The following is a 12788-nucleotide window of genomic DNA, read 5'->3' on the forward strand; positions in this document are numbered from 1 at the left end:
AGGATGTCCTCATTGGTACGTGTCATGGGGTTATCTGTTGAGTTTCCAAGTGATTTGTCATGTATTTGATGATGTATCATGTCAGCTTTGTATGCATTAAAATACAAGTCCGCGAAAAGAGCCGCACAAATAATTTTGATAGGGATTATATTGTTAGTTAGAGTATGCGTCCTTCAACCATAACAAATATGTTGTCAATCAAGCAATAAAGCATGGATAATCTATTGTTTGCATCATAATAACTGATATGAAAAGAACGATGTATCCCTCCATAAGACAAGACACTAGTATCTACGTTGACCTTTATTCTGATGAAACATTGCAGAACCAACCCTTTCAACTTGTCTTTTAGTTTGGAATGGAAAAAAGTATATAAAAGTTAAATATGAGAATACTATTGCAAGACAAAATAGTCTTAGATTGTATGTACTCTAAATGATCTTCGGATTGTGAAAGTATTCCCATCTGATTAACAACTACTCTAGTAAAGTTAGTTCTAGAATAAATTCCGGCTTTGATTGCCCAATAAATTAAAGTTAATTACTAAGAATGAAGTTTCGGGAAATACTTGAAAAACCTAGTCCTATAACGTTTTGTGTTAGGACACTTAAGCAAGTTAGGTATCCAAAACAGCTACGGAAGATTACGTAACTCATCTTATATTGAAATTGAGAAGGAGCGCACAACAAACCTATGATAATACAGTGTGTCCAGACATGAGTCATGTACAACGTCTACATTTCTGTCCCTTATCAATCATGATAAATAAACTCATCATAGATACCAGGACTAAATTTTGTATTTTCGCCAGACGCGCGTTTCGTCTACAAAAGACTTATCAGTGACGCTCGAATCCAAAAAAGTTAAAACGGCCAAATAAAGTACGAAGATGAAGAGCATTGAGGACTAAAATTTCTAAATGTTTTTGCAAAATTCAGCTAAGGTAATCTATGCCTGAGGTAGAAAAGCCTTAGTATTTCAAAATTTCAATATTTTGTAAACATTTAAATTATAAATGTAACCATATCAATGATAATTCGTGTCAGCACTAAAAGTGCTGACTACTGGGCTGGTGATACCCTCGGGGAAATAAATCTCAACCAGCAGTGGCATAGACCCAGTGGTTGTAAATAAACTCATCATAGATACCAGGACTAATTTTTGTATTTACGTCAGACGCGCGTTTCGTCTACAAAAGTCTCATTAGTGGCGCTCGAATCCAAAAAAGTTAAAAAGGCCAAATAAAGTACGAAGTTGAAAATCGTTGAGGACCAAAATTTCTAAACGTTTTTGCTAAATTCAGCTAAGGTAATCTATGCCTGAGGTAGAAAAGCCTTAGTATTTCAAAAATTCAATATTTTGTAAACAGTTAATTTAGGAGGGATGAAAACACATCGTTTCTACAATTAAGCGAGAAATTTTTAAAAGTTGACAACTGTCATAATGCAACCAATCTATCTTTCGCTGTTTCTCAACACGAAAATGCCTAGAGATAACATAATGAAATGTTTATAACGAATTTGCTAACTCAAAACTGTACTTATAACGTGAGTAATTTGCTGATATTCTGACTATTAATATACCTGTAGTTGTAGAAGCGGGTCCTGTGGTTGTTGGAATCAAAGATGGACTTGTTCCTGGGCCACCAGCTTCAGTGCCTGTAGTTGGGGTTGACGCTGTTGAAGGTTTTCCAGAGGTAATACTAGGAGATCGTGTAGGTGTTGTGGCTGGTTGACCAGCTACAAAAAACAGCCCAGGATTTACAAATTCATAATAGCAAATACATTACAAGATAAAACATTTCTTTTTGTACATAAAAGCGAAAAGTATGTAACGTCACATCTGTCTTATGTGGAAGTTTAATATTACGTTATGCTGTTTTATTATTACTTGATAATATTATATATTTACATAATATGGTTTTGATTAAACTCAATATAGAATAGTCATATAAAACTTCAAATTAAAAAATGCATATGTTTTTTTTAACTAAATGGCTAGTTTTTATTATAAAACTTATGTATATAAACTTTATTCTCAAGAAAATTCTATAATTTGTTTTAATTTAAAAGGTCATTTTTTTAATTGCTTGCTACCAGCAAACACTTCGCCCACCTGTTTTCCGTTTGCCGCGTGACCTTTCCCGTCAATTACGGTGATCGCAATACGCAAGTGCAAATGGAAAATCAAACGTAAACATCGCTCCGTCATCAAGAAAAACTCTTCCTATTGTACCTATTATATGCGTGCTTATCTGAATATCAATGTTACTTTGTTGATTGTTTACAAACGGGTGACAATCTCTAAACTTCGGCTTTTAAACACGACCATTAATTAGATGCCATATTTTTACAACAACACTGACCGATTTGAATATTTTTGACAATTGTACGAAATTCATGAAAAAATTTAGTAAATTCGTGCACAGAAGACAATGTTTATGATATATGTAGGCATTAGTTCAAGAATTGGATTAACATTATTGTTCACTGGTCACTCGTTTCAATTGACTTTAATAATATTTCAAAATTACACGATTTGAACAGCGGTATACTACTGTTGCCTTTATTTTTTGTTTTGACTTGATATAGTTTAGTCATTACTTAATATGGTTTGGTCATAACTCGATGTTATTTCGTCATTTTGTAATGTATTCGTGGTTTTAACATAACTTGATGTATATGTGCCTTAGCGTATTGTAGTTCTATCATCACATGTGATTTCGTAATGATGATTTGTCAATTGTTTACATGGCTTTAACATTTTAACACTTAATAGTTATGACTATTCTATATTGAGTTATATAAAAAAAAAACATCATTACTTAATGTCAAAACAATAGTATGTGAAGACAAAATATCATCAAGTAAAAAGAAAACAACATAACCTAATATGAGAGTTTAACTTACGACAGTTGTGGAGTTCCGAAGAAAAGGAACAAAATGTTTATTTTCTGAACAGACGACAATAGAGAGGACGGAGAAATCTTTTTTTAATGTTAAACAGAAAATAAAATAAGACTACAATTAATTACTAATTACATTGTCTGCAAACTCTAATGAGTACGATACAGGACAAACAGTTATATTACTTATATTACCTTTTGTTGTCATATGACAAAAACAAACAAAAACAAAAGTACATTTACTTCAATGTAAAAAAAAAGAGACTAGTTGATTCATTTAAACTGTTGACCAACAGAAAACGAAGATATTGGTTTCAACAAATGTTTTACTTCAAATATCTGTATATAATTAGCGTTTTAAAACATTGTAGTTAATAATGAGGTTGATGAAGATCAAATTCGTACACACGAATCGTAGGTCTATTGAAGACATTATTTTCAACAACAACAAAATTTGACCACAAAACAGGATATACTAAGTATATCAGATAATGCTATTTTTTATTTTTCTACCCTTCCAAAATATGTTAGTGCGATGCAGAGTGCTCCTATAAATTGTTTAACACTTTGAAATTGTGTTAAGTGTTGTAACTCTTTAATTTTTTCTAAATACATAAATGGTTAACGCACTATACAACGTGACCACCACGGAATTTGAAACATTTTCTATCACTGATGATCTAAATGTATCGTCCGGGCGTTTCAAGTTCAACACTGTGGAAACTTCCAAAATTATATACAAAGACCAAAAACATCAGAATATACAATTCGGGTCAAAATTTGTAGTGATATAATCATTTGTTGTTATAGGCCAGTTGGATTATTTCACGTCAAAATAGCTTATATAATGATGCTGAACATTTGACTGAACTGATATGAACTCGTCTTTCTAGAGCTTTCTTACAAATTGACGAAAGGTACGAACGAACGTAAAGGGAGCACGTATTTCATTTCCACAATAACTGTTAAAAGAGTTTGTGTTTTATCCAGTAAAACAGCATTCTTTTCTAAATCAAGTTTATTTTTCAAAAAAGAATAATATCGCAAATAATACACGATTTTAATATAATCAAACAGAGAAAAATAGTGTCAAATACACTTACGTCCGATACGTTACTTACGTAAACCACGAGAACACACATTTCCGCGGGAAATTTTTAAGCACGCGTTTCACGATTAACTTTTCAATGGCATTAATGAAGTACGTTAGTCTAAACTTAACGACAAGATTCACATTTATTTTATTTTTTATAGTACACTTTCAGCAAATTGTCAAAGTGGAATATCGAGATTTGCTAAACAAAAATGATGATACATGTTTTTAATAAGTAATGTTGAATAAATCTAGAAAAACAGATTTTGTATATCAAAAAAATAAATCTACGATTTTACACCATATACATTGTGGATTTTATAATGACGATTTAATAATACACATGTTTGGAAGATAGACGCGAAGTTATCACTTATCGTCCAGTGGCTAATATTTGATGAATGTTGAGGACTATAGGCAAAACGCAATTATACGTAAAAAATATTCGTTCCATTGCCCCGGTATATCATATATACACATTAAGGGGGGGCGATGATTCAAAACATTGTAATATTGAAGAGTATACGTAGGGGAGGGGTCGGTTTTTAGTTTTTTAGGGGCATTTTTTTTGTCTGACTACTAGATATATTTAGGATTTTTTGTAGTGTTATCTCATCCGACCTGGTGGTATCATATTTTAACATATCGTACGTCCCGACATCCTATAAATATATCGGAAAAGTCCAATTTAATAACTGTCGTTGCATGTAGGATAATTGTCCGAAGTTCCACGACTATTATTTAAATATGTCAAAATAAAGGATCCCTTAAACGAGTCTTACGTATGATTCGTCAAGCATACGTACCTTTCGTCAATTTGTAAGAAAGCTCTAATAAGGCATATCATAATGTTATGTGTAAGGCCACACTTCGAAATATTTTGGTTTGCCCAAACCTTACCAAAAGGTAGAGACAGTGAGTAGGTACAAACAATGTAGGTAGACATTTTCGGGTTTTTTAGTGGTTTTTTTTTTTTGTTGGAAAAGAAAAATTGTAGTGTCAGGTGTTTTTTAGTCTTCGTGCCTATCTGTTTAAAACAAATCACATCAGAGAAATAAAATATTTTGAATAGGCAGCTGTTTTCTGGGTAGGTAGAGTTACGGCGAGCGAACATATTCTTTTGTATGGGCTAATTGCCCATTTTTAGTTTTCATCTTATATTTGTTATTCGCATCGGATTTTGTCTAATGCTTAGTTCGTTTCTGTGTGTGTTACATTTTAATGTTGTTGTGTCGTCATTTTCTTGTATTTAATGCGTTTCCCTTGGTTTTGGTTTATGACCCGGATTGTTCTTGTCTATCGATTTATGAGTTTTGAACATCGGTATACTACTGTTGCCTTTATTTACTTAGATGTGACTTCCTTATAATTGAAAATCAAGCACATTGGTTGAAGTTCGTCATTACGTACGCGTATTGAGAAACTTAAATAGAAGATACTTACGTAGACACCCAAAAACTTCAAATCCAATTATAGGAGAGTCTTCCCAAATGATTGGTAGCAATCGTATTGCATATCCCATAGTCATGTTGAAACTCACAATCTCTATTGTAGTGACATCTGTGTTTGCTTTGAATAACTGTCAATAGAGAAAAAAAATCTGATTCTTTTTGCACAGAAAAGCAAAAGTCTAAAAAGCAAAAGCACAACAGCATCACGTATATCAATGATGAAAATCCATACTTAATCGACATGTGATTTTTTTTATACAAAAATCCTATCAACTAGACCTCAGTGAATCGCAAAATAACATGGTTACGTTTTAATGTTAAACAAAACACTGACTTAAATTCGATAATTTCAGAAACCATTGTAATTTATTATTATTTTGCAATTTTAACAGGATGTTTCGTTGTATAACAAATCTGTGATATACATATGGAAAAAGGTATTGCAACACCTTGATTTTTTTTAAACTTGAAAAATCAGCCTCTTATTTTGGATGGAATATGATAAAATATTTGTAAAATAATATTGAAACGTAGTTAATGATAACATTGGCATTAAAACGAACAAAAAATGTATGAATAAAAAATGTTTAACCTAACCAAAATTTTTATAACAAAATATAGTGTATTTTGTACAAAAAAATGCATTTTACAACTTTTACTGTAGTCGAACTTTACAAAGACATTTCAAAATTAATCTTTAGATCATTGTTCACATCTTTTTGATCGTTATACGCCAACAAATTAGTACTTTGTGCGCAGCCTCCATTCAAACGGATAACCACATCTTAACTTCTTCTGATTACTGCCATAAGTCGACTTATTTGTTGCTAAGGTAGCAGCAACCATTCCTGACGAAGGGTATTGTTTTTTTTTGACGCGTTTGAACTGGGGTATACTTTCGTGCACTCTACGCCCAATAGTGTCCAATATATACTCGATATGGTTCTAATTCGGGCTACGATCGGGCAAAGGAAGATAACCCAAATTCCATTGGAACAATAGATCTTCCTCCACGCTGCTAAATTCCAATTTTGGCGAGCTCTGCACTATATTGGATACGGTCAACTGTGTGTCTGTTCGTAGACAAAGGTCCTCAAAATGGTCTTTTTCTCACGATAACCAGTAGCGATGAGCCGATCTCGAACACTTCTTGTTTAAAGGCTCCTGTATGGTCATCACTCTCTATTTAGGATTGTATTGTTTGAAAGCAATGAGGATAGAAACATCTGTTTTATTGTTTACGAGTACAGTAGCTGCATGTGCAGATAAGAGCTTATCGAGTCGATATTTTTTTTTTTATTAAACTCAGGTGATATTTAAATAATGTTTAACTAGTTCTATTTCAAAAAATTATATCACAAAAATATAAAGTGTGTTTTTTTAATTTGAATTTTAATTTGGTGTTGCAATACTTTTTTTCCATGTGTATAGTTTACAGCATTAACATTTATACTGAGTTCTACCTTAGTTAAAGTGACAATAAAAAAATATCCATCAAAATATTAGATTAATAAAAAAAAAATGTTTTCACTGCTGGGGGACGTTTCGTCCCCGAGGGTATCACCAGCCCAATAGTCAGCACTTCGGTGATGACATGAATATCAATTATATGGTCATTTTTATAACTTATTTACTATTTGTAAAAGAAGGAATTAATCGAAATACTAAGGATTGTCTTATCCCAGGCATAAATTACCTTAGCCGTATTTGGCACAACTTTTTGGGATTTATGGTCTTCAATGCTTAACAACTTTATGCTGGTTTGGGCTTCTAACTCTTTTGAAATGAATGTCACTGATGAGTCTTATGGAAACGAAACGCGCGTCTGGCGTATCAAATTATTAGCCTGTTTTTATATGTTATCATTTATGTATATAAGGGTTTTGTTATTATACTGATATACCAAATAGTGTATTGCGACATTGATTTATCTGTCATGTGTTGAATATAGTTCAAAATATGTTTTAAGGGTGGAATTAAAATAATCAAGTACTACTATATCAAATTGGTACTGCAATTCTGAAGAGCATCAGTTAAGGATAAAAGTTATGGAACTCCTTTTAGAGATCATTTTTTTTAAATGGCGCGAAATGCTGACTCGGATAATGCCTTATATTTGCATTACTATTGGGGTTTTTTCTCAAATTAAAAAAATAGAAATTTGCTACATTTTTATAAAATGAACTTTTATGAGCTATTGAAGGAAAATGGGAGTTACGGGGAAAGATGTTTTACCATGTATCGTAGGAATACAACCATAGAGTCCAAATATTTCACGAAAATTGGTAAACCTCACCTAGGAACCTACTGAAGTTTTCAACATTTTAAGAATCCATATAGATTTTAAATAAAGCTGCATTTGTCAAAATAAGTTTTGAGTTTAATCCTTTTCAAGTGGAAGGTTTGGAAATTAGAATACTTACACCGACCTCCTTCCAGCTATCTTTATTATTTTTTTCTGTGAGGATTTCTACTCTAACTTCTTTTACATATCCTGTTCTTCCATTAATTATTCCACCTTTCATTTCAATTTTTGTGAAGAAGCCTAGTCGTTGAAAATCAACTTCAATAAATGATCCAGTAAACTTGTCAGACTCGGGCAGCCATGGACTTTCAAGCCCTCCTTTGCCACTGTTTATGGTAGATGAGGAGTAAGACACGGTTCCATCAATACTATCATCACTCATTCCAAGTGGTTTATCACACATTCCTTAAAATATCATATGATTATATTCAAATAACAACGTCATCTCAAAACAAGTTTTTTTCACTGGTAAATGCATAATATAGCAAATCTAAGTTTATCATTGATTTTTTTTGAGTTGGATGGTACTTTAGTTCAATTTTTATGTGTCAACATTAAACAAGGAAGAAACTAATTTCTAAATCACTTTGTATCGTTGTGTAAACATTTTCTACATTTACACAATTTACCTATTACAAGATTTATTTTACTTGCCCTGGCAGAGATTTACCCGTTGGCGCATTATAGACCAGTCCATCTATATCTATATATACTGGTGTTTCGGGATGAACCCATTAAGTCCAGTTATGTTCATGTTTTAAAATTTAAACACTATATGTGTATTCGCAAAGTAGATACATCAGTTGATTTTCATGTCAAGTAGTTTAAAACATTTAAAATTTGTCACATTTTGGAATTTGTGGATAGAAAAGTAAAACTTTACGACCTCAGATGCAAAATATGCATATGTCGCTATTACATATCCTTTTGAAATACATTATGTCTCCCTTATATTCTGAATGCTTTCTTTTTTAAGGGGAAAGGGAACGGTGCACGGCAAATAGAATTGATCAAATATAAACAAGGAAAAATAAGGTCTAAATATCATATTTTTAATGTTTTGAAATTCATACATCACGTTTAAAATAAATCTCACAATCAGAAATGTTTCAAACAGAATAATACAGTAGCCGATACTTTTAAATACTCTGCTTTAGAACATATGAATGCTATAAATCTTAATCGAAATTATTATGTTTTGTTGAATTTGATTCATGAGAGAAATTCAAATGAGTATATTTACAAGCATTTTTATCAATAATTGGTATCAAAGTTTAAAATATAATACAAATGACAAAAAGGGTAATTTAATATTTTATTAAAATTTAAGTAAACAAATAAAGTACTGAAAATTTGGTGTTTCTGTATAATCTTGAAACTACCCAGATATCCCTACCACTTAAAGAGAAAATTTCTTGATAATGGAAATTATAGACGTGTTCAATGGTTGCCCAATATTGAATGTTCGGTGTTACGATATAATCTTAAATCTGCCTACTACTTGAAATGAAAAATCTCTTGATAATGGAAATTATGCAAGTACAAGTCTGTAGTTTGTGTTTCTAACAATTATAGAAGAGCTGCGTATGGTTAAATAATTGATCTTTTAGTAAAACATGTCAGCGCCCAGATAAATGAGTTGTATTGATCTAATCGTACGTATGACGATGTTGGTATCAAGGTAATACCGGCTTGTTGGATTGAGACGTACGTAGAAATAGTATGTTTGGCCAGTATACTAGTCAGTGTTTTTAATGTTTCATTTAATGTTTGTCTATGATAATTTGTTTTATGTTCCAGAAATGGAAAACAAGAATAATGTTCAAATACTACAAATGTGAAGAGGTGTCTTATCATGTGTTTTTTTATACTTTGTAACATTGTAATTAAAGAATGAATTCCATTGCTTAGTATATTATGAAGATTAGCAAAGGGCATCTCTTAATTGAATATTCGATTTTTTATTTGCATTTTTCTGAATCCTTACTTCTATTTCTTAGTTTTCTTATCCTTATCTTCAAAATTCCAAGGTTCGACACATATATCAATCATATCATACTATTAACTTCAGTACTCGACTGTTTTATAAATGATATAGCTATTGCTAATATACTTTAATACTGCACGGTAACGTGAAAATATTTTCGGAACAAAAAGTGAGAATTTTAGGGAAATGGTAAATTTGATCAACATAGAAATACGTTTTTGTGATTTATTGGAACTACAACTATTTTCTTTCACTAAATCAGCTAAAAACTAGAGAAAGACAGTTTTAAAGGCCACGAATGCCTTATTTCTAATTCATGTTTTCTTTTTTGTTAAAAAGAAAAAACGACTATTTAAAGCACTGCGTTTAGGTAAAATACAAGGAGTTTGTGCTTCGTTTGTTCTTAAAATTAGTATGGTACCAGGATTAAATGAACACTCGTGAAAACTAAACTATTACACTTGCGAGAATATGTAGCAGTAAATCTATATGATAGCATGCAATATCACTCGAAAAAAAACACCATGTTAGCCGTACACTACACCTACTGTAGAATGCCATTTCTTTATATAATAGTTAATATATTTAACAACTAGTTTGCATTAATCTGTCTTATAATTAGCTATATAGTTACCTGGCGGTGGAGGTTCAGAAGGGTTAGCTATCACCACATTTTCTAAAATAAAAGAAATAACGAAAACCGTTATGGATTTCATGTTTTTTGTCAAGTGTTATTTTTTTATACAATGTTCATAACGTAAAATATTTCTAAAAAAAAACATAAATCATTAAGTAGTATGTGTATTTTCGTCTTTGATGGAAACAAATAGTTAGCAAACATATTTTTGGTTATTTATTTAAGAATGAGGCTCTGCAAAATATGTTTGCTCATTTGTTTCCATTTAGAATCAAATACAAGAATATAAACAATCAAAGGTATACAAAAAATGGAATATTAACCTAAGAAACATGTTGTATATGATATTCATTGTGTGAGGCTCTGGACAACATGTTTCTAAGCTTTTTCCATTAATAACAAAAGTTCAATGATATTTGTGTTAAATACTATACTTACTGGTCATCGACTGCAAAAACAAATACTTACTTTCCAAGCAGCTTTAATAAAATTGAAATGACATGACATGATATTCCAGCTTTGGAGAATTAAATCATACTTACATTACATAGTGGACCTTGTAATACATACGTGTCGGATTTCTGCAAATAATTTATTTTGTTGTCGCTCTATTCCATAGTAAAATACACTTTCAACTGTAAAATAAACTCCCCATTGTAGAAAACACTTTATAAAGCAGCTTGATGTCTCCCATTTTTTAAACAAGTATATTAGTATTTCCACCGTCATATATATAACAACCTTCAATAAAAGAGTTCACAAAGATAAAAATCATTATCAAAGACTTACCTCAAATGCAATGTCATCCTACTCTTCTTTTGTCAAACGATTGCTTCAGCATCTTCCTTTCATGAGTAGGAATCACTAATGACTATCCGGACATCAGCTTCCATTTGAATATCGTGAATTTGGTGTTAACCTCGTTACATGGTAAACGGTCAAAGCTGAAATTTAAGAGTTATTAGGAAATACAAGTTCTTACCCTCTGTGGTAATCTGTCATCTTTTCTTCCTTTTCCCCGAAACCATCTTCGCCTTCAAAAATTGTCATCTCCGATTTGTTTGAAAAAATCAATCTAAAAATGAAATAATTCAACAGCCGCTAAATAACAACGCCTACCATATGCCTGTGTTGATGGTACCTAAGGTTTACCTGTACTTCTCAGCAACAACTAAAAGTTTTCAACCTGATTGGTCGACAGTTTAGCTCGTTGTCCTTTTCTCCCTATCTTTACCGAAACCTAGTTTGCAAAGACCGTGACTTGGATCGACCATGTAATCAATTTTTATCATTTCCAAGATTTTCTTGTTGTTTATTATCTCCCTTGTTCCAGTTGCCTTGTTACATCAGGCGATTGGTGATAAGCTTCTCGGTAGTATAGATTTCTTTGCAATAGCCGACGAGGTAAGGAATACCTAAATCACCTGAAATAAAAGAGAGAATAATAACAGAATACTGTTAATAAAAATGATATTGTTGACCCTTAAATACATATCGATTAAGCAAGACATTAAAATTTCATCTCTGCTCAAAATCTATAAAACTTTATCAAACAGTTCATACAGATGTAACGTTTGACCTGACGTTACATATTAATCGAAAACCTCATATTGAAGTATTCAAAATAAAGAGATGTAGTATGATTTCTGATGAGACAACCATATATCAGAGACCAGAGAATAATGGGCATCGTACGATCTTCGCCCAAGAGCAAAACACATAACGTCAAGTAATCTACGAAAGACATTGACATGACAAACATTAAAGCTATTCAAAAGAAACAACCAACGGCCTGATCAACGATAAAAACAATTATTGGGGCGGGAATGATATAAAGCAACCAGAACAAGGACTGAACTACAAGTAAGTAATTATTTATTATAGTTACATGTGTATCACAACATACATATACAATCATATACATAGTAATTTGATATTTACACCAGGCCCATTGGACCTATATGTTTAAGGTTTTCGCTATAGTCACTAAAATTGTCTAATGCGGTCATAGGTAGAAACCTTTGTCTAAGTTTTTCATAGTATGGACAGTTTAACATAAAATGTTTTTCATCTTCGACCTCTTGCTTTTCACACAGTACACATATTCGGTCTGGTAGCGCTTCGTTACGGAACCTTCCAGTCTTAATGCGTATAGGAAGAATCCCACATCTTAATTGGGAAAGAGCCGAGCGTTCTTGTTTAGACAGATTTGATGTGATATAATGTTCTAGTTCGTAATTTTCTTTGAAGGTCACAAATGTTCGTAGTTTCGGGTGATAAAGCAGATTTGTATTTCTATTCACTTTCAGTATAACATAAAAGTTTTTCTTTAGCTTCTTGTATGTCCACTCTTTGTTTTGTTTCATAGAGGTTACTTAAGCCAAGTTAATTAAAGATGTCCATTGTGTGC

General features: G+C 31.8%; 1 protein-coding gene across 1 annotated transcript in view; it reads right to left on the reverse strand.

Moving 5' to 3' along the window:
• LOC139513596 (mucin-3B-like) overlaps positions 1-11802 on the reverse strand; it is a 204456-nt gene extending 192654 nt beyond the window's left edge. The window contains exons 1-4 of the mRNA XM_071302241.1: positions 10376-11802; positions 7873-8159; positions 5442-5577; positions 1584-1739 (exon numbers count right to left, since the gene is read on the reverse strand). Coding sequence (XP_071158342.1) covers positions 1584-1739; positions 5442-5577; positions 7873-8159; positions 10376-10457 — 661 coding nt within the window. The 5' untranslated portion in view covers positions 10458-11802. The remainder of the gene's footprint in view (positions 1-1583; positions 1740-5441; positions 5578-7872; positions 8160-10375) is intronic.
• Between the last annotated feature and the right edge of the window lie 986 nt (positions 11803-12788).

Source organism: Mytilus edulis, chromosome 2, assembly GCF_963676685.1.
Source record: "Mytilus edulis chromosome 2, xbMytEdul2.2, whole genome shotgun sequence".
NCBI classification, from domain to species: Eukaryota; Metazoa; Mollusca; class Bivalvia; order Mytilida; family Mytilidae; genus Mytilus; species Mytilus edulis.